This window comes from Peromyscus eremicus, chromosome 20 (assembly GCF_949786415.1).
Source record: "Peromyscus eremicus chromosome 20, PerEre_H2_v1, whole genome shotgun sequence".
In the NCBI taxonomy this organism is placed as follows: Eukaryota; Metazoa; Chordata; class Mammalia; order Rodentia; family Cricetidae; genus Peromyscus; species Peromyscus eremicus.
In genome coordinates this window covers 20,401,789-20,424,588 of record NC_081436.1, presented here as the reverse complement: position 1 = coordinate 20,424,588, position 22,800 = coordinate 20,401,789, and the positions used below count along the sequence as shown (strand labels likewise).

The 22,800-nt window shown below is 53.0% G+C and overlaps 1 protein-coding gene across 1 annotated transcript in view; it reads right to left on the bottom strand.

The window, feature by feature from the left end:
• Positions 1-234: 234 nt before the first annotated feature.
• The window catches only part of Nfam1 (NFAT activating protein with ITAM motif 1), a 31,890-nt gene continuing 9,324 nt past the window's right edge, over positions 235-22,800 (bottom strand). Inside the window, exons 2-6 of the mRNA XM_059247193.1 lie at positions 15,546-15,869; positions 14,287-14,399; positions 9,806-9,904; positions 2,805-2,891; positions 235-1,269 (exon numbers count right to left, since the gene is read on the bottom strand). Of these exons, the coding sequence (XP_059103176.1) occupies positions 1,210-1,269; positions 2,805-2,891; positions 9,806-9,904; positions 14,287-14,399; positions 15,546-15,869 (683 nt within the window). The 3' untranslated portion in view covers positions 235-1,209. The remainder of the gene's footprint in view (positions 1,270-2,804; positions 2,892-9,805; positions 9,905-14,286; positions 14,400-15,545; positions 15,870-22,800) is intronic.

Genomic DNA, 22,800 nt, shown 5'->3' with positions numbered 1-22,800 from the left:
AGCCAACAGAGAGGCAGGCAATGGGGAGGGAAGAAGGGGGAGAAAGGAACCCTGCAGCCCGGGACACCGAGACCATCAGTCCCTGTCTTCCAAGGAGATGGTTTCCCTACTGCAGGGCTGTCTGCAGGGTGAAATGAGGAGTCCCTTGAATGAGTTCCTGCAGGGCCAGAAAGGCTGAGGGCCACTTTTATCCACCCTGGTTTGAGATTCTCCAGCACAGAGACCCGACCGCCTGCCTACCCCAGGAAGCCGAGCACAAGCCACACAGAGGTGGGATGAGTCAGGTAGGCTGGTCTCCATCTGAAGTGAGGGCAGGGTGGGCCAAAAGCGAATAAATAAAGGCAGAGGAAAAGGGGGTGAAGCCGCAGGTGGTGGGGCCAGGATAGGCCACAAGGAGGGCCTTGGGGGACTGAGTCTTAGGGTAGAATAAGGAGCAGAGGCCTGGAGAGCCGAGGGCAGTAGGCACAGTGAAGTGAGTGCCCACACAGGCTGATGGGAAACCAGCTGGGGGGCTCCTGTTTAGCCAGCCCTCCACCCCTACCCCAAACAAGCTAGACTCTCCTTTCTCACCAGTGTGTACGGAACCTCCCCGCTCCTGGCCTTGGCTCACCACCACTTGTCTTATCTTAAGCCTCCACATCTGGCCCTGGGCCCAACTAGCTTTTGTGCAGTGCTTTGGTGCCCATTCCTCATCTCTCCTTAGCCATCCCATTTTCCAGTTCCGCCCAGTGCGTGGCCACCTTGTGCCTTTGGGCTGACTGAGCAGGTAGCATGGCTCAGTGGCCAGGCACAGCCCTGACAGGGGTCCCACTACGGGCAGGTCTGTGTAGTAGTGGGCTACAAGATGTAGGCTGGTGCCCAGAGAGCCATGTATCCAGCTCTGCAGGGGATGGCAGTACGGGATGAAGAGGTAAAGAGGTGGTGTCCCAGAGAGCCCGGTGGGACTGAGGAGCACTTCGCCCACAGGCCCAGGGGAAGAAGGGCTCTCTTGATGGAGGGAACAGGCTGGGCAAAAGCCCAGAGATGTAAACTACAGGCTGGCATGCAGAATGTGAGAGCGGGCCAGGCCAAGGCAGGGAGGGCCATGTGCAGGCAAGGTGATGCCATGTCCTGTGGACCCTATTCCTGGCCCTGATCAGGTCCTTGGACGAGAGAAGTGGCCTTGGGGTCCTAATCCAAGACAAGGCTCAGGGGCCCCTAGAACTTCTCCTAGAGATTTTCATAGACCAGGTTGAATTCATTGTCTTCCTCAAACCTATTCAATTTATCCTAGGAGAGAAAAGAGAGGGAGAGAGGGAGGGAGAAAGCAGAGAGAAATATTAGGTAGGAAAAGAACAAATCTGAACCAATGTTTGTTTATTGCATTGAGCTCACTGTGAAGCCCAGGCTAGCCTTGAATTCATTGCAATCTTTCTGCTCCGCCTCCTGAGTGCTGGAGTGATACGTATGAGCCGCCATGCCTGGCTATGAATTTGTACCAATTTAGTTTTGTTTGGGGGCAGGCAGATAGCTTACTGAGTCACTTTGATAGGACACAGGACCTCTGTCCCCAAGCCCACCTCTTCTCCTGCTGTGCCTCTTCATAGCTGCTCTTCACCCTCCAGCCACACCAAGCTCCCCTGGCCATCTTCTGGCCTCTCTCCATGATCCTCCTTTGGTCTGGAATGCAATCCCCTCCACATAGACACCCAGGCCCTAACCACCAGAATTCACCCGGCGGGTGCGTCTTAAGAGTACCAAGGGGCCTCCCTGTTCCTCACCATGGTCTGGCCTTTCCACATGATCTGCCCCTCCACACAGGGCTACCAATATGCACGCCCTTGGGGGGGGCAGTAGTTTATTCCTGCAGAATGGGCTTCTAGAAGGCAAGTGTACCTCACTTTCCTGCCTGGCATCCCAGAGCCTGACCGTGTATAGACATTGACTGAGATTTCTTCAGTGGTCCAGGGTTAGGAGACCCTGCTTCCAGTTAGAGCCTAGTTCAGGGTTTGAAACCTAAAGATTCAACAAACATTTCCAACCTGGGCTGAGGGAGGCAAAGTACCAGCTCCTGTATTCCTTGAGGCTTCTCCAATATGCTTAGAGACCACCCACCTTGCAGGCCTCCCATGCCAGCTGGACCACACTGCTGCTTTGCAGAGTTAGTTCAAAGCTCAGAGGCTCATGCCTTACGCTTTTGAATTCCGGCAAAGCTGATAAGTAGCTCAGGTCAGTATCACTCATCCACTTTACAGATGAGCACACTGAGGTTTAAGAGAGAAAGTGTGACGAAGTAGTGAGCCCACGGCCTGGTTATAGTAACAATCTTGAGCAGACCAGCCAGAGCTGGCACCAGCGCACATCCAACTCAGACTATAACCAGCACATACCAGGGGCTATCTGGAAGCCTTATGATCTCATTTGATTGGCCAGTGTAGACACTGCACAGGGCTCATCAGTGGTAGTTATAATCGCCACACTGCATGAGAGCTCACACTGGGTCCTGGGTCTCCCTCTCAGCACAGTGAGCTGTCCCCAGAGAAAGGCTGGGAGGTGAGGATTACCTGCTGGCTCCTCCATTACAGACCAGGAGACTCAAGCACCCAGACGTAAGTCCCTCCTCCAAGGCAGCTGAGGGATCAAAGGAGTTCAAAGCCACCCGTCCCCCCAGGCACGAGGCCAGCTTGTGGGGAGGGAGTACTCAGCTGCAGGTGGCCCAGTTCTGTGGTCTATTAAATTCACATGCCGTAGATGAGGGAAGGGTCAGAAAGGAGGAGAGAAGGAAGCAGGTTCCACAGGCTCCGCGCCCCCAGGCCCCTGCATACCTTGGAGGGAGGGCTTTGGCTGGAAACAGGGCTGCCAGTCTCTCCCTCGATGCAGGCGTAGACCTCTGCCTCTCTGGGCTGCAGGCCCTGCAGGAAAGAAGGCACTAGCATCAGTGGGAGGGCAGCCCCCGGGTTCCTGGATCAATCAATCCTTCCTGCCTGTTGTTAACATGATGTGCTGTGGAAGCCCAGGGAAGGGTAGAACCCCTGGGCTGTCCCCATTAAAGCTGCCAGTCTCTGAGTCACCTGAGTCCCTGCCCTGACTGTACAGGGCCAACTCTGTGTATATTTCACCAATTCCCTCAAGGACAACCAGCAAAGCCAGCACTGGACTCTGTCCAGACTTCTACCTGGCTAGTGAAAGAACGCACTGTTTCCTACCATCCCTGCCAGTCCTCAGGTCCTTGAGGCCCCAGCAGCTGGAAGCCCCCTGCATGACAACCAGGGCCCCTGCAAACTTCTGCCCTCACTCCTGGTTCAAAGCCTGCCCATGAGGAGATCCCATCCATTCATCCACCTTCTAGGTCTCCTCTTTCTCACTACCCATCCTGTGCTCCCAGATGACCCAGGCACCCAGTGGGGTCTCACTCCTCATTTATCAATCCTATGCCTGGCTGGAGGATTCCAGAGTCCAGCTCCAGAGCCTGGTGTACACTTCTCTCTCCCCAGCCTATTATTTCCCTTTTGTCCCCTCAGCCACCCTCTCTGGCCATCTAGGCTAGAGTCATTCCCTAAATATGGCCCCTTGGAAACTCATGTTCCCACTCTCCCCCCTGACCCCGCAAATCCATGACTCCTCCAGAGAACTTCCCTGGGGCTGGGAAGCTGGGACTCAGCCTCTGTGGCTCTCTTAGATAACATCCAAGGCCCATCCTCAGTCTTCAGTAGACTGGGAACCTCTTGGGGACAGAGACCATGCCTGGTTTGTCTGTGGGCTTCTGACTCTGTAGCTGGGCTTGGCACAGTGAGAGTGCCACCAACGGAGGCTTGGGGAGGGAACATCTCCCTTACTAGGTGTGTGGAGCCAGTCCACTCTTTAGAGTCTTTAGCAACCAGTCCACAGATTCCAAGACGGTGAGAAGAACCTGGCTTTGAAGTCTGACAGGGCCAGGTTCGATTCTTAGCTCTGATATCCGCTGCCACGGGCAGCTTCTTTATTGCTCTGTGTCTCAGTTTCTTCATCTACAAAATGGAAATTATCCTGTCTGTCTTGCAGGCCCAACACATGAATAAGTATGAGGCTGCACATAAAAAGCCTCGCACAAAGTGAGGCAAACAGTAGGTGCTTAATATGCAGTTGTTTGAGGATCATCCGGGAAGGCGTGACATTCCCCTTCTCTACCGCTCCAGCTGGGGTGTATCGGAGCTCTAGAACGGAGCTTGCAAAAGCCCAAGCAAGAGGCAGAAGCCTTCCCTTCCCCAGTGTGCTTGTCATATGGATGCCGGCTTGTTGCCAAGGAGGCGGTTTCCCTGGCAACAGTCAAGCAGGGGTTGGTGAGGCAGGCTGGAGAGACAGGTGGTGCTCAGAGGCAGGAGGAGGGTGGGGAGGTGGGAGGGGAGAAGGGAAGAAAGCGTCCAGAGGTAGCCACGCATGAAAACCCCTGTAATAAACCATTTGGTACTTGAGAGACCCTACCTTCAAGGGCATCAGGCGCAGGGGTGTTGAGGCAGCACCGAGGACTGTTCATAGTGTCTCTGAGCCAGACAGAGGGTGGGGCCTGGGAGAGGATTTTCTCATCTCCAAGGGAAGAGAACTTCCAAGGCCTGTTCTAACCTCCGTGGGTCTCTGTGTCTGACCAGAGAAATGGCCTCCTCCCAGTGCACAGGATAGGACACGTTACCCAGTCACACTGGGACCCCTCCGACCCTTCTCAGACCTGACAGACCCAGGGGCCACAGGTGGTTCCCTCTCTCTCATGTCTCCACTGTTCTGGGCCGCCCTAGCAGGTGCAAGCCCAGAGAAGTCAGGGACTACCAGAGCCAGGGAAGGGCACCCTGTTTCTGGTGTCCGCACTGCAAAAGGCAAGGGTGGCCATCGCTTAGCTGCTGCAGAGTGGAGCCTTTGAGGGTCCCGACCTGCTGCCTACATCTGCATTCAGGGTATGACCTGCTGTTTGGGCTGTGAAATGCAGGGCAGAGCCTTGTCAGCAGGACACTTCTGAGCCTCTCGGGCAGCCCTGTCTTCCTGGCCTTCCTCGGCAATGGGCAGCAGGGCTAATGGGGAGGCTGCCTCCCTCCAGGCAAGGCTACACTGGATTAGACTGAGCTCTGTCCGATTGTTTCCAGGCTGGGCTCTGCTAGGATCTGCTCTGCAGCGGTCACTTGCCTGATTCAAGTCCCACAGGCCCCTTTGCTTCCTGCCGCCCAGTGAGCAGTTACAAATGCTCGTTAGCCTGGTGGAAGGATGAAGGCCAGTCTTCAGGTTGGTTTAGGGCAGTGCAAAGCTAGCTGTCTGGGTCTGGACCTCCTCTGAGGGTACTAGACATTGAGGACATGGGCTAGTTCTGAGATTACGGTTTAGAAAGCGATAGTACAGTGGAGCCACCCCCAGCTCTGGGTCGGGGGTCTGGTATGATTGAAGTCACCAATCCACTTCTGGGAAAGATTTTCCAATACTGCACCTGTGTTTAGAAGAGTCGCTTCATGGGGCTGGAGAGATGGCTTAGCAGTTAAGAGCACTGACTGCTCTTTCAGAGGACCCGGGTTCAATTCCCAGTACCCACATGGCAGCTCACAACTGTCTATAACCCCAGTTCCAGGGGACCTGGCACCTCCACACAGACATACATGCAGGAAAAATACCAATGCACACAAAAATAAATAAATCTTAAAAAAAAAAAAAAGAAGAAGTCGCTTCAGAGAGGACAAGAGTGTCCACTGCAGGGGACACGGGGCCAGGCAGGTGCAGAGCTGAGGGGAAGTCTTTAAATGCTGCGGACACACCCCTTTGCTATAGTCATTCCCTCTGCTCTGCATCAGGTCTCATAATCTAAGATGCTCTGGAGGTCAGAGCAGACCTCAGGGTACCAGCACTGAGCTTATGCAGGACGAGGAGGGGGCTTGAGGGAGATGGTGACCACCTAAGGAGGGGCTGGGCATGAAGACTTTGGAGAGACATAGAGAGGAGCCAAAGGAGACTGTCATGTATATTAAAATATTTTGGAAAGGGCCATCTGAGGAAAAAGTTGGTATAGGAAGGACCTCTTGGATGGGTAGACAGCGATATCTTAGAGGCTATGAACAGGGCTCTGATCTTGACCAAGGGTGGGATGGCAACTTCTGAAGGATCGTGGTGATTTCAAGAATTGCTTCTGTAGGCATAGTCATGTACACCTTTAATCCTAGCACTTGGGAGGCAGAGGCAAGTGAATCTCTGTGAGTTCAAGACCAGTCTGTTCTACATAGTGAGGTCCAGGCTAGTCAAGTGAGACTTAGTCTCAAAAAGAAAATTGCTTTACTTCCACCTGCAAGAATAGGAAGGGTATCTGGCCTGAGTGACTGAGGACAGCCAGCATTTCCCAGAGTGAAGATGTTAGGAGGTGCACAGTGCCCAAAAATTTGGAGTTTGGCTGAGAAATGCAGATGAGATATCTCGGTGGAGCTGGGTCCAAGACTCAGAGATGTATGAGACAGAAGCTGGGGCTGGTCCAGACATGGATGGTGCTCAGAACCCTTTCCAGTGAGATCACTCAGGGGTAGGGAGTAATGATAAAAAAAAAAAAAAAAAAAAAAAAAAGGACAAGGGTCCCAGGGCTGAACCCCAATGTCTACATCAATGTTTGGAGGTTAGGGTTCCATAGTTCCCGAGCAGGAATCAGTGAGTGGGGGCTGAAGGGGTGTGTCAGTGAATCAGGGGAGGATCAAGAAAGAATGGAATATTCTAGAATCAAGAAGGAGGGAGCACTCAGTGCTATCAGAAGCTGCTGAGTCATCAAGGGACCTGAGGACCCAGAACTGCCTGCCGGATATAGCCGCGTGGAACCACAGTGACTGCCGAGGAGCACTCTGGGGAAGGGTGGTAGCAGGACTATCCAGTCAGAGAGGAAGGAGGAGGGCTGGGAGCTGCCACAGTGGGTCAAACCCTTGCCACGCAAGTGTGAGGACCTGAGTTCATGTCTCCAGAATCCGTATAAAACCAAATGCAAGTAATACACGTCTGTTATTCCAGCACTCCTACAGAAATGAGAGGCAGAGTTCCTGGAAGTTCACAGGCCAGCTAGCCTGGAGTATGCAGCAGTGAACACAAGGAGACCCTGTCTCAACTGAGGCAGGAAACGAGGACCAACGCCCCAGGTTGTCCTCTGACCTCCACACACATGCCTCGACACGTTTAAATCCACACTCACTCTCACATATACAGATGGTTTGCACACACGCACATACAGATTTTCTTGAATGTCAAATAAAAAAAAATCAAGAAAAGGCGTTAAGAAAAGGCACCCTGGGGTGTTCTGTCATCTGTCGAGAAGGGAGGGCAGCTGGAGGGGACAGAGTTCAAGAAGAGGAATTTAAGACGGAAGGAATCATAGCGTGCTGGGAGCTGCAAACGCAATGCCACGTGACTAACCCTGCATTAATCATCACAGGACCAGGACTCAGGAGGTTTCAGTAGTAGAATCAGCAAGTTCCAGACCAGCCTGGGCTAACACAATGAGGTTAACCCAGTCTAAAGCCAAACAAGCACCAGGCTTTGCTTCGGGTGGGCTGGCCCATCTAAAAACTCCAATAGGTCAGGTTTCTAAACACAAGTTGGGGTGGCACTTTTTTTTTTTTTTTTTTTTTGATGATGTCTGAGTGCTTTTCCCTTTGAAAGAAAGCGAAGAAGCTGACAATTAAAAGGAGAACTTTGTAAACCCACCTTCCCACTGGCAGATACTTAACAACAGATAAAACAGACCAAGAAAATCAATAGGGATCAATCAGGGTATGGGACATTTTAGCAATATGATCAGCAAACTTGCTGTCACTAACATATACAGAACACTCACTTGCCATGAAGGAAGTATGGCTGCTTCCCAAGCATGTGAAGAGCAGAAGGCAAGTCTCAGCGGAGTTCAGAGTATTAAAGTCGGAAGACATGGGGGTTGGGGATTTAGCTCAGTGGTAGAGCGCTTGCCTAGCAAGCGCAAGGCCCTGGGTTCGGGCCTCAGCTCCAAAAAAAAAAAAAAAAGTCAGAAGACACGTACATATAAATAATAGATTTAGTCAGAGACAAAGAATATTACAAAGGGGCTGGAGAGATGGTTCAGTGGTTAAGAGCACTTGGCTGTTTTTCCAGAGGACCCGAGTTCAATTCCCAGCACCCACATGACAGCTCACAACTGTCTGTAACTCCATTTCTACAAAATCTGATGCCCTCTTTTGGCTTCCTTGGACACCAAATGCATAAGTGGTGCGCAGACATACACGTGGTGCAAAACATTCAGATATACATTAAAATCAAAACATTCAGATATACATTAAAATCAAAACATTCAGATATACATTAAAATCAAAACATTCAGATATACATTAAAATCAAAACATTCAGATATACATTAAAATCAAAACATTCAGATATACATTAAAATCAAAACATTCAGATATACATTAAAATCAAATAAATCTTTTTAAACATTCTGTGCAACTCTAAGCTTTTGAAGTACAGTTGGACAATGAAACTCAAAGCTTGTAATTCCAGCACCCTGGTGGTGGTGGAGGCAAGAGGATTAGGAGTTCAAGGTTAGCCTGGGCTACAGGTGTAAAAACAAAACCTCAAAATAAAAACAGTATAAGGGCTGAGGCTACTGCTTGGTGGTGTAGTACTTACCTCTTGCCTAGCGTCTACAAAACCCTGGGTTTCACTCCCAGAAGAGAGTAAAAGGGAGTAGGGGAGGGAAGGGGAGGGGGAGGAAGAGATTGATTGGGAGAAAGAGAGATTGATTTTCACATAGCACCTGACACCATAATCTCTCATAGTGTTGAGTGGCTGGGAAGGAAGAGGGAATTTGGGGGAATCTGGGGCAGCATACGCTGCAACAGCTGTTGGAAAGTCCCTGGAGAGGAGAAACTGAGGGCCCTTTGAGAACTGTCCTGTACTTGGAGCTGTCAGTGTTGCCCCCATGGGAACAATCCTTGGCCTCGTTGCCACCTCCCCCGCCCTCAGCAAACACAGCCTAGTTCCGATCATGCTCTGTGGGGGGTTTTATGACCAGGTCTCACGTGTGCATCAACAAGGTTCTGGGGACAGGAAGAGTGGCAAGCACCTGCAAAATACGCCCTTGGCTACCCAACCGGCCAGCTGTGGAATCAGCAGCAGCAGCTGGTGGCTCTGGCTGACACTGAGTAGTAAATCCTTTACTTTCTCTGCACTGAGAATGCACTACTCACAGAACTGCAAGCAACACAGCTCACGGAGGTGGGGTGGGGTGGGGTGGGGTGGGGAGCGTCCCTTGACCAGGTGGCCAAGTGGGCACAACCTCCTCAGGCCCTTCCCTTTTGACTGTGAAAACCATGGAGGGGTTTGGGGGAGAGGATGCATGTGACACCACAGGGCACATAACACACAGAGTCCCACGTGGAGTCTTGCTGTGACTGTCTCGATAAATGGGGAAGGGAGTGGGTGTCAAGGGTTTGGGGGTGGCGCCTGGCCCTTTCCTCTTTTTGTGACTTTTCACAGAATGTCGCTTGTGCAATAGAAATAGGAAAAAGCTTGCAAGCTGGGTCAGGGGATAATTCGCTCAGCTGAAGGAAGTTTCTTCATCCTTGCCAACTTTGGCTCTCACGGCCCCATGTTCCAGAAGGGGGCCCATACATCGCCCCTCCTTTCACCTTTGCAGAAATATCTAGTTTGTAGAACTGCTGTGTCCATTTCATAGATTAGGAAATTGAGGCACGGAAATACCCCCCTCTAACACACACACACACACACACACACACACACACACACACACACACACACACACAGAGCTAGTCAGGCCCTGGGTCAAGCCTGAGAGAGGCAGAAGGGCCCTGGGACTCACCGTGTAGATGGATTCTGCTGGAGGCTTCGTGGTTCTGTTGGCGGATTTGGGAGCAGGGCATGTCCTGGTGATGTACTTGCCCAGAACTGACATCTGTTTCTGTGGGGAGAAGGAAGTCAGGGCTGTGGAAGCTGAGGAGAAGTAGTTCTCCCATCTCCCTCCCCTTACAGACCCCCACTAGGGGGGAAACATTGCTGATTGTCATGAGGCCACACAAAAATTAATCACTCAACACTTTCCACCCACCCTCTCCAGGGAGCGGTGCCCGAAGCTAAAGGAAATGCAAAGACCCACATGGGGCATTGTCACAGGCACAGTGCCTGACTCTGGGGAGTCAGGGCCTGGACCTGGGAGCCAAACTGTGGGTGGGCCCCAAGTGGATGCCAGCCAGCCCCTCACTGGCTGTGGCCTGAAGGAAGACGTTTTCTCTCCAGCTTCAACGTCTTCAGCAAATAGCATCCCTTGGCAAGATGATTGCAGGGATTCAAGGAGGGGACGTAGGAGAGGTGCTTGGTGGCACTTGGGAAACCCTCAGCCAAGCACCCCACATTTGCTGAACACCTTTGTTAGCTGTACGGTGTGACAGGGTGGACACATTGCTGCCCTCCTGAACTTAGTTTGTGGAAGACAAGGGCGATACATAGCCGCTTTGCCGCAGCAGAGCTTCCTGTGCACAGGGACCAAGGACTCAGGAAGGGGACAGGTGGGGGAAATATGAGGACTGGAGTGTGTTTAGCATGAACAGAGGCGAGGGCTCCAGGCAGAAGCGCAGCAGGCAGGCATGTACCAGAACTGCAGGACTGAGGACCTTAAGGAGAGGTCAGCCTGAGGCCAACCACCCTGACGGGCAGGATGACAGGCAGGGCAGCATGGACGGCGGGAAGCTTCGAGGGCTCCAAGTAGGGTGCCTAGACCCAGTCAGCTTTGGACAACCCCCCAAGACTAAAGCAAACTAAGGCAAGTGGGATTGGAGAAGACCCAGTCGCCCCGCTGGGAAAGCACAGGGCCCAGGCGACCGTCGGAGGGAGGCAGTTTGGACGCCCCCCTCATCGCTGGCACCACACTGCCAACAGTGGAGCAACAACGGCCACATCTCAGGGTAGGAGCTAATTAAAAACCCTGGCCACCTGCCAATCCCAGCCCATTTACTCCCGGATTAGCACTCAAGAGCTACTTAACTCGCAGGCAGAAGCCTGGTCTTGCCACCATCCAGCCCTGAACATGGAGCCAGGCCGGGAGACATGCCTTGTTGCCTGTGCTCCTGGACAAACCTGCAAATGAGTTCTCAGGGCATCTCTGCTCTGCACATGGAGAAGGGAAGTCTTGGAGAGGGCAGGGGGGATTGGGAGACCACACACCTGTAAGTGACAGGGGCAGGGCTGGAACCTACGTCTGCGCTGACTAAGATGCCAACCCAATGTTACCTAGAGTGTTGGCATCTGTTTGTGAGAGTTTGTAGGTCTTGTATAGACAGGTGCTGCCATCTGTGCGCAGTTTATAATTCAGAAAGACCCCTGTCCTTGTCACTTAATTCTCTTAACAGCCTGAGGGAGTGGGCACGGACTTACCATCTCACAGAAAGGGAAAGTGAGGCCTGTCAAACTAGCAAATGGCTAGACGTAGAGGAAACACAGACCTGGCACCTCCCTGCACTGCCTATCCCTGGAGGCACCGCCACAATTAGACCTCAGGGACACTCAGGGCACATTTGTACCTCCTCCTTGTCAAGATGGCTGGGGTCCTGGCCCCTCCCCTTCCGAGCCTGCTTGTCCAAATGCCACCAAAGCTGAAGGACAGGAGCTCCCAGGCAGTGGCTATTTGGAGGTTTCCTAGATAAGCTCTTTGGATCCAAGGCTGGAAAACACGGGTCTTGGTATGAGACCCGGGCGGGCAACGGTGCCAGCCCTCTTCCCTGTTGGGCCTGGCTGGGCACCAGAGATCCTGTGGCCTATTGGGCTTGCCAGTGAGAGCTCAGGGAGCTGAGTTATGCTGTTGGCCTCAGGAAAAAGCTCAAGCCCACAGGAGGCTGCAGATTGTTAGGGATGTGCAGAGGAGGAAAGAGGAGGGGGGGGGAGGGCGAGCATGAGAGTGGGGAGGGGAGAGAAAGGAGGGGGAAACAGGCAGTGGCAAGGCCACAAAACACCAAATGACACCAGTGTCTTTCCTGGATGGTGTAGTGGGGAACCGTGGGAGCCATGGGAGCTGGAAGTGCTCGTATTTGCTCTCATCCAGCTCCATACACGGCCTCAGGTGCAGGTGAAAGGTGGATTGAAGTTTGGGGGCAATGGGGCAGAGGTCAGGCTCTTCTGGCCCTATCCAGGCAGCCAGGAGGCCCAGGCTGGGGAATCCTAAGGGGACAGAGGGGGAGCATTTGAAAACCTGGTTGGGTTATGTTTTGCTGTGGAGGTTGAGGATGCTCTGCCCCTTGGAGCCGGCCCTGTCTACTCGGGACCCTGTCCCCAGTACCCAGAACCTGTCCTTTCAGGCTGTGATTATTAGATGAGCTAGCCATCGTGGCTTCTCCCATAGTGCCCAGCTCTCTGTTGCCCACGTTTCCTCTCCCCAGTAGGCTGCAGTGAGGGTCAGCAGGCCTGAGCTGAGATCTAGCTCTCTGTACACTGCCAGGAGCTGCCCAAGAGGCTTGTTAGACCTCAGTTTCCCCGCTTTGAAATGGCAGCCATAATGCCACATTGCCCCCCTTGTGCCCCAGCCCGTACCTACTCATCTGTTAGGAACCGGCATGTACATGTCCCATGATTCCTTCCACCAGCACCTACTATGTGCCAGGCTCTGGCAGGCACCAGGGATATCAAGTCCCTGTCCCGTAGGGGGCTTCACTCAGGCGGGGAGACATGGAAATGTGGAAGCCAGGGGTTGGATAGTGGATTGAGAGGAAGCAAGCAAGGAACCTGAAGAGGGTAGTGGGGCCCAAGCCAGAGCCAGGGAGAAGGGGCTGGACCCTGCATAGGCTGAGGGACTGGATGTGGGAGTGTGTGGACCGGCCACACACAGCTCCAGGGTTTAATCCTAAGCCCTCAGGAGGCTTAAGGTCCTGAAGCGTGTTCTTTCAGTCATGTGAGGTGGAGATGTCCTACGCCCAGTACATATGAGTCACCACGTTCACCATACTGAGATCTGAAGCTTGGGGAGGGGTCTAGCAGCTTATCAATGGATGAAACCGTAAGCCCCAAGACAGATAGTCACCCAGGTGCACAGAAGGGCTCTGAGAAAAGTGCCCAGGATCTTCCAGGGCTGTCTTACACACACACACACACACACACACACACACACACACACACACACACACACACATCCCAGCCAGGCGGAGCCATCACACCTGCCCCCACGGCGGAAGTCACGGTGGCCATCATCTTCTCGGGAGAGTTAGCTGGTGCTAACGTAACTCAGGTCCACTTCAGTGCCTCTCACCCCCACCCTTCTGTCCACCGCCAGGATGCTTGGAATTGCCTTCACTTGGAATCTCCACTGGGGAGATCTCAGTTGAGGCAGGGAGGGATTGAGTACTCTGTCCAAGCTCGAGGAGCTGGCTTGGGCGCGTGGGGGGCGGGGGCAGGAGTTAGAGTATAAGCCTAGCCTGGAGTAGTGGTCTCATGCCCCTGCCCCAGCCCCGACTGACTGCCAAGCAGGCTATCTTGAGATTTTGGTCTTTTGTGTTCCCACTGGATCCCTAACCTCTGGGATAACATCTGGTGCATAGTAGGTACTCGGCTAAGACTCACTTAAGAAGTTAATCCATGTATTTACTAATAACTATGAAAAGACTCTGCATATAATTCCTTCAGCAGATATCTGCTGAGTACCTACTAAGTGCAGGGTCCCATGTCACAGGCTGAGGCAGGGAACAGGCATAGAGCAAAAGACCACTGCGAGAAGGTAAGAATGAGGGGTGCCCCAGTGGGGAGTGGTTCTCCTAGGCAGTCACCATGAACAGGAAACAGGCAGGCCGAGAGCGGGAGCAAACTCTCCCCTTCATGTACACGCCAGCCCTTACTCTGTCCTGTGCTTACTGTGTGACCACGGGCAAATCACAACCTCTCTGAGCCTCACTCTTGGGGGCTGTGAGATGGCAAGAAATGTCCTCACAGAGCTATGGCAGGGAGCACAGGAGATGTGTGTGGGTGGGCCAGGAACACAGCATCTTTTAGGTTTTTTTTTTTAACCTTGTACATGGCTGGCTATCTGCGGGGGGGGGGGGGGGGAGGCATTGTCTGGGAACATCATGGGAGCCTGCATCCTCTGCCGGATTCTTCAAGGGATGAGTAACCTGGGAAAGTCTAAAGAGGCCCTATTTCTTTCAACTGGGTCAAAGTGGGCCTGTGGGCTGATAGAGTGTCCTTCTCAGGGCCTAGGATGCCCTATGGGACAGGGGCAGCCCCTCTGGTCCCAGACGCCTCCCCAGGTCCATGGTGTGGATGGAAGAAAACTCAGTGTAGTGTGTTAGGTGTCCGCTTGGTCCTCACCTTCTTCCAAAGCAGTAGGGCTGTGCCCAGCACACTCAGGACACTCAGCAGGCCAGTAAAGCCAAACAACAGGGCCTCCTGGAGCTTGAATGAAGGTGGCTGGTATGCTGTGTCTGGGTGGGAGGGAGGAGAGCAGGGAGCAGAGAGTAAGTTTCCCAGGAGAAATGGAGGCCTACCTGACCCACCAGCCCCTAGCCCCGAAGCTCCAAGTTGCCCTTTACCCATTTCTAGCTCTCTACAATTCCTGACCTTGTCAGGGTCCCCTGAGACCCTTCAGGGCCTTGGCTTTGTTTCTCTGTGTGTTGACTGCCGTGGTACTCTAAGGACAGGACTAGGTCATTTGCTCCTTTAATGGCCCTGCCTCCGTGAGCTGGCATCACTGAGGGCTGCCTAGGGGATCCTGGTGAATCATATCTTCTCTGGGGGCCTCCTTCCCTGTGTCTGAAATAACGGCCATATGAGTGCGTGTTGTGAGGGCTGAGGGAGACAGCGTCTACTGGGACTGACCAGGACAGTTACACCAGGGGTAGACAGGGAGCAAACTCCCCTCCGCCTGAGCTTCCCTCCACCCTCCTTCCCTGCCTCCATCTGGCTAGCAGAGACTTACAGAGGAGACCCACTTCTGGGCCCATAACAGTTACTTAGCAAGTGCCCAGGCAGCAGCCCTCACAGGCTACCCTGTCCAACATTGCTGAAGTCTTTGATGGGCAGAGTACTGCCTTGAAGGCCAGGCCCAAGGGCACATCCAGGCAAGCAGTAAGAGAGGAAGGCAAACCCAGGGCTGTGGGGTTCCAAAGTCCCCAGCCCCTTCCAGTGGGACTCACAGAAGTGGGTAGAGAAAGAACCAGGGCTTTGACCACAGCTTGCTCTTAATTTGGGAGTCTCACGCCATTGAGAATGATAACTAGGAATTACTTCCAGAATGGTGTAAAGCAAATGTTCCCTCAAGCAAGGCACCTACAAGTCCACATGTGCACATGCCTAACCCCACACTGCCCTGTACTGCCAATGGGATTCTGGCACAGACGGGTTGAGTGATCTCTTGAGTCACTTGTCCAAGGTGGCTAGAGGCAGATTCACACACTAGGCCCCATCTCTTTGAACACAAAGGTGGGTGCCGGGTACACCTGCAGGGCAGGGGTTTCCGGGAGTGGGGGGCATGCTTCTGCTCTGTTTGCAAAGCTAGAAGGCAAGGCAGAGGAACTGCTGGGTGGCCCTCGCACTTCATTCTCCCTGGAAGGATCAAGAGGAGGCCTTACCTCTAACCAGGATGAAGGTGCCACTGCCCTGCGCCGAGATGCCGCGCCCTTGGACTAAGTAGTAATAAGTGCCTGTGGCCGATGCATTTGGCAGGCTGAGTTTAACCACGCAATCCAGGGTTTGATTCCCCGTGCCAGGACTGTGTTGGCAGTCAACCGGCTTCTCCAAGCTTCTCTTGCCGTGGAGATCTTCGTGAAAGAAGCTAACAGTGAAGTCCTTGAATTCTGGGGTGTCCTGATGGTTGATTCTGCAGCTAAAGGAGACAGGCGTGTTGGCCAGACAGACCATGATAGGGAGGCCGGTGTGGGTCACTGATATCCCTCCTGCGGGAAGAACGACAGGGTGAAGAGACAGCTCACTGGACGTTTCCTCACCCCTCATACCTCCTGCATGCTGACTGCACAGGGTGATTCTCACAGAGACTCCATTTCTCCAATGTACGGAGGCCGGGGGGCAAGAGCTTTGGCGGAGGAAGACTGAGAGTTGGGAAGGTCAAGCGTGAGGTCAGATTCTTCAACAGGTTGGGGGGAAAAGCAGACACACCAGGGCTGAGGGGGCCTCAGAGCCTGTGCCCCTAAACCCCTCCTTCTCACAGGACACCCCCGTTTGTTACCCATACAGACCGAAGGGGCCAAAAGCTAGTGCAGAAATGAAGGAAAGGGGAATGCAGGAAACCAGAGCACTTCCCGGCAGGGGACAGAGGGAGCAGGTCTTCCTGCCAGCAGGAGAGGCTGGCCAGCAGGCAGAGATGAGCCGGTCCTGGAATCAGGCCTTGGAGAACTCCGTCAAGTCCCCATGTGGTATAACAAGCCGTTTCACAGGGAGCTGTCCTCCAAAGATGCAGACCTGCTCACGTGGCCACTTGTGTCCGGTGCCCATCACGAGGCCAGTTCCACTGGAGCCACACCCTCCCTATCCCACACTCATCAGAAACCAGTCTAAATACCCCGAAAGCAGCAGCCCGGCCCGGCTGAGTCTCCTGCAAGCTTCTGAGACGCTGTTTAGATTTGGAGCGGGGTCAGCAGCCACTGCCCCCGACTTTGGCAACACAGGCCTCTCAGCTTCAATATTCCATGCCTCCCGGGCCCTTCCTCTCCAGCAGCTGAACAGCAGACAGATTTTAAATTGAGGTCGGCAGCAAGCAGCCAAGAACACGCAGGCCGGCTTGTTAATCGGGAGAAGATCGTGCGTTTTGAGACGCTTAGAAACTCTCAAGATTTATTTTGCTGAGGAAAGTGAGCTATGGGCCTCCTGCCTGTGGGCTGGCGTGAAGCCAGGAGGGTCTCTTCTGGCCTCTTCAGCTTTCCCCTGGGGAAAGGGCCCTCAGGGGAGGCTGGGCTGTCTGAAAGATTCCAGGGCAGGGATGGCGATGATCCTCCAGTGAATCCTTACAGCTTTGAACAGGCTGATGTTTTGAATTTGCTGCTGAGCCTCTTTCTAAGAGACACTCCACCCCCTAAAGAACAGGGAGCATTGACAGTGCCATGTTCTCTGTCAGAGTGCGACAATGGTCATTTTGGGAGCATGACTGAGCTGGTGCCCAGGCCCCTTCCCAAGCAAGGAGTCCCTGTCCTGAGCTTCCTCAGGCTGGCATCACCCTCTTATTCTCTGGTCTCTGTTGCAGAGCAGCTGTGGCTTGACTGTACCCTCCACACACTATAGTACCAGCATGGCGGTACTCTAGCTTCGTCATTAAGAAGCCTCAATTCAGGATAGAGGCCGTCAGAGATACCGCATGGCTGGGTAGAGGCGGCAAGGGACAGGTGTTGTGGCATGATCTCCCAGGGTTCCAGACGGGCTGGGAAGTGCATGGAGCCAGAGCCTGGAATGAACTACAAATGATTGAGAGCTCTGTCCACTCCGCCAGCAGCTCATCTGTCACACAGCCCCTCTGCTCCATGCTTCTGTCTGTCTGTCCTTCTGCAGCTGCTCTGCCAGCAGTCCCCTGGACCTGCAGAGACCCTCTCTGTGGCCTGTCTGTGACCCCTCTACCTGTGTCCCTTACCTGGAGAGGTCTCTGTCCAGAGCCCCTTTACCTGTGCCCCCTTCCTGTGGCCAACTCCTGAGAGCCTAGTCTTGGTTCCTCAGAGACTCCCGATACCTGATCCTCCTCATGGGCTCTCTATATGCTCCTGTCAGGCTGCCAGGGTAAGCAGAGCCTGGCTGGCTTCCCCAGGGTTTCCAAAGTGAAGGGCGGAGGTTGGAATCCCACGGAAGGGACCTAGAAAGGGGTCAGCCCTCCTCCCCTGGGACCTTTTGCTTCTCCAGCGTTACGAGGTCACTCTCAGACTAGGGGAGGTAGACATCTGCCAGCATGATGAAGCCACATTCCCATTTTTCCTGGCAGGAAGACATCCATCCATCCAATTGTCTTCACACCTCCCCACCCCCAAGCACCCTTCTCGAAAATGAATCTGCTAGAGCAACTAAGCCAATCTTTACAATTCTGGAGAAAGCTATAAAAATAGATGTCTATTATTCAACAGCCTTTGTGGGATTTGCTGTTTTAAGGTTAAAGGGTTAGGATCGTGAAAATTCAGGGCCTGGCTCTGACCAGCCATCGTGCACAGAGACTTTGGAATGATAACCTCGGGCCTTAACGGAAGTGCCGCATCTAAGGGGGGAGAGAGGGCGCAGCTTCTTGCACGTCATATAAGCAATGATAACGGGTCTGGAGGCGGCCAAGAGCCAGGAGGAACTTCAGCCTGTACCCTGCACCCGGGGTGTCTGGTCTGGGGATGGAGTCCGTCACTGTCCCCACTTTGTGGGGTGTCAGCACCCGACAGCCTGGACCACGTAGCCACTTGTGGATATCCAGCCCCCCACCCCACCCCGCTCCATTTGTCTGCCAGTGAGAAGCAGCCCCCATTTAAGGTTCAGAGCTGCAGATGCACTCAGAGAAATTCTAAGTCCATGAAACTTCTCCTCTAGCATTTGCTGTGCCCCGAATGCACACACACACACACACACACACACACACACACACACACATACACACACACACACACGCACATGCACACGCACACGCACACGCACACACACGCAAGCACGCACGCACGCACACATGCACTCAGTTAGGGTACCAGGCAGCTTGCAGGTCCTGCCTGGCCTGTCAGCATCCCCTGTGTGATGATGATAAAGGCTGACGTAAGCTGAGACATCTGGGGTGGGAGGAAAGTAGGGTGGGAGGGAAGGAGCACTCAGTCTCTCTAGGTAGGTCAGGAGGTGCCTGGGAGTTGAAAACTTTCTTGACTTGGAGTGGGTATCCAGAAATAGAAGGAAAAGAACATGAATAGAACATCTACCCTAGCCAGGTATGACAGGCTAAATGCCAGTCTAATACCACGAGGCAATTATAGTAACCCCACTCCACAGACAAAACCCAAAAACATAAGAGAGTCAGGCTGGAAAGATGGCTCAGTGTGGAGCTGGAGAGATGGCTCAGCAGTTAAGAGCACTGGCTGACTCTTGGGCATATACCCAAGGAATGCTCAATCGTATCACAAAGATACATGCTCAACTATGTTCATAGCAGCATTATTAGTAATAGTCAGAACCTGGAAACAACCTAGATGCCTGTCAACTGAAGAATGTATTAAGAAAATGTGGTACATATACACAATGGAGTACTACTCAGCAGAGAAAAACAATGACAGCATGAAATTTGCAGGCAAATGGATGGAACTAGAAAATATCATCCTAAGTGAGGTAATCCAGACCCAGAAGGACAAACATGGTATGTACTCACTCATAAGTGGATTCTAGATATAAAGCAAAGAACAATCAGACTGCAACCCACAGAACCAGGGAGGCTACATAGCAGGAGGGACCCTAGGATGACTGTGGCTTATAATAAGTTTTGGTTTTACTCAATTACTGGGCAAGCCTCAATGAAACATTTCACTATTAGGATAAGAATTTGTACCGTATCAAGCTGATAACAGAAAAAAAAATGAAGAAACAAACAAACAAACAAACAAAACACTGGCTGCTCTTCCAGAGGACCCAGGTTCAATCCCCAGCACCTGCATGGCAGCTCACAACCATCTGTAACTCTAGTCACGGGGGATCCAAGGTCCTCTTCTGGTCTCTGCAGGCACTGCATGCAAGTGGTACACAGACACGTTCAGGCAAACACTGATAAAAAAAATAAATAAAATTTCCCCTGGCGTGGTGGTGCACATCTTTAATCCCAGCACTCAGGAGGCAGCGGCAGGCGATCTCTGTGAGTTCAAGTCCAGCCTGGTCTACAAAGCGAGTTCCAGGACAGCCAGGGCTATTACACAGAGAAACCCTGCCTCAAAAAAAAAAAAAAGAAAAAAGAAAAAAGAAAAAAAGAAAGGAAGGAAGGAAGGAAGGAAGGAAGGAAGGAAAAGGAAAGGAAAGGAAAGGAAAGAAAAGAAGAGAGAAAAAGAAAAGAAAGGAAAAAAAGAAAAGAAAGAGGGGTCTTAGGGGCTCAAAGCTCCAGGATTCGTGAACAGTGGAGTTGTGGTTGGAACGAGGCTTCACCTGACTCTGCTGAGGGGGACGAACCAAGTGCCATAGACACAGGATGGAGAGGGGGTGGTGTTCACGGAGGAGCCAGGCACAGTAGCCATCAGCTGCCAAAGACAGTCTGTCAGACCCTGGCAGCCATCTGCACAGTCTAGTCACGGACAAGCGGTTACATGCCCTTTGGCTCGTGTCTCATGGATCTTTGAACTCTGGCAGTGTGCCACTCACAGGACAATGTGGCCAGGACAGGGGGTTGTCTGGACATCCTCTGTGACTCTCTTCATCTAGCTGTCTTTGGAGGTAAGTACCCCAGGAGCGGGACTGAGTGGGCCTCAGATTCCAGGGGGCTGAGGAGAGAGAGGTCTGTGGGGTGCCTGAGTGGGCCTTTTTCTTTCTTTCTTTCTTTCTTTCTTTCTTTCTTTCTTTCTTTCTTTCTTTCTTTCTTTTGTTTTTTGTTTTTTTGAGACAGGATTTCTCTGTGTAGTGCTGGCTGTCCTGCAACTCACTCTGTAGACCAGGCTGGCCTCGAACTCACAAAGATCTGCCTGCCTCTGCCTCCTGAGTGCCGGGAATAAAGGCATGAACCATCCTACCCAGCTTGAGTGGAACCTGCTGTCACCGCAATTCCCAGAACACAGTGACCCTGACCCTACATGGTTCCCCTGTCTACTTCCACCCAGCGTGACCACGTACAAGGACAAGAGTGGGAGTGTCTGAGTGGGAGAGAGATGAGGAGATCCGGCCTCACCCTCCGCAGAGTCCCAGCTGCACAGGGAGCAACCTTGGCCGTAACCAAGGTCAGCATGGCCGTAACAGGGTTGGAGATGTGAAGGAGGAGAAGGAGTCACTGGTGATTTGAAGAATTGGTGGTCAAAGATTGTGACTTCCTCAGAGTCACCAGAGCTGCTGAGGGTCCAAAGGACCCTGACACATGTCAGCGTGGCTCTTCTGGTCACGCTCGAGGTGCCACAGGTCTTCAATGCAGGCTAAACTGAGACAAACAGTCCCAAGAACCTCCTGTGTCCTCTGCAAGGGAAGGGACTCAATGCCTCCGCTTTGGAGAGGTCAGGAAGGTCGTGGGTATGGGGTCTGGCAGGGTTCCGTGAGGGCAGAGTAGGGCAGTGGGTGAGAAGACAGGGAGGACCATGAGCTTTCGGTCTTACAGCGGCTGGGAGCCTCTCCTTTTGACCCAGGCGGAAACAGGGAGGCAGGAAGAAACCAAGGTCAGGTAGGAGTGTCTCTGGATGGGAACCTGGGAGCCTGTGTGATGGTGGCCTAGATAAGAAGAGGGAAGCAGGAAGAACTGAAGATCGGGTGTCTGTAGGCATGCATGTGGAGGTGACATCTGTCTCCGGATGAGAGCCCCTGAGCCTGCGTGAAGGTAGAGGCAGAGGAAACTGAAAGTTGGGTGGGATGGGATGTCCCCAGAGTACAGGGACATCTCTGGATAGGAGCCTGGGAGCCTGTGACGGGTTGATGGGACCATACAGGGCACAGAAAGAATGGAGCACCCCCCCAGAGAGTAAGATGGGGGGGGTACATGCAGGGGGAGGCAGAGGAGCGGGGCCAGCCAGAGACAGGAAGGGCCTAAGCTCTGTGCTCAGCTTGGCTTTATCCCATTTGGTCTTGAAGTCCTCCATGTCCCTCTCTGTCCTCACTCACAGTCCCAGCGAGGAAGCACAGGCCACAGCTAAGCCCACCCACTCCGTTTTCCAGAGCTGTTCAGAGAAGACACCATTCAGAGAAGACACCAAGCGCTAGAAGGAAGCGCAGAGCCTAGCTGCAGACTGGGGTGGGGATGAGAGGTGCTGAGGAACTGAAGGCCCAGATGTGGACCCTGGCTCTACCACTCAGAAGCTGTGTGACCTTGAGCAGGTAGGTAATTTTGCTTCTCTGGACTTCAGTAGCTCTTCTCCAGCAAGGGAAGAGGAACAATGCCACCCTCACAGGGCTATGGTGGGACCTCACACTTCCGGTTTAAGTGACACACTCACAGCAGGAGCTCCGGAGCCGGTCCAGACCCAGTTTTTTTTGTTGTTGTTGTTGTTTTGTTTTGTTATTTTTATTATCTCAGGTCCTTCCATAATTGAACACTGGGGTGGGTGTCATCTTGGAGTGTCAACTGGTGGCCCAGCTTGGAGGCGTCCAGCTAGGTGTCTAGTTTGTCAGGGGCAGTCTGGAAGGGTGTTCTCCCCATAGCTGCCTTCTGCTCCTCCTTGTCTGGGTTCAGTCTCCTTGGGAAAGACTCAGCCTATCACCCCGGGTGCCTGACTCCTTCCCTTTCAGATTCCGCTGATGCTGTGACCACCTCAACTGATGTCAGGGCTGGGGGAGTCACCAGGGACCTCTGTGCTGAGTCCATCATGGGGAACAATTTGCAATCTGAGAACCTACCAAGAGTGGAGGCACCCACCCGGACAGTCTTCCTCGGTGTGGCCAGCAAACACCCCCTCCTGCCATCTTCCTGTGGGTTACCCTCCCTTCCAACTCTCCCAGAAACTCACAGACTCATCTCAGCCCTGTCCTTCCTGATCAAGCAGGGGCTCCCCTCTGGAGGAGGCCCAGGGGGGAGTCTGAAATCAACCCACAGGGTTACGACAAGCAATTTATAGAGAACAAGTCACAGAGAGCACGTTTCACGTGGAGTCCAGCTATTGTGTGTGACCTGGTTTCAGTTATTCTCAGCTGAGTTCAGATAGGGTCACCCTAAAACATGCAGCTTTTGATTTAGGGTTACTGTCCCCTCCAGCCCCTGCTCTT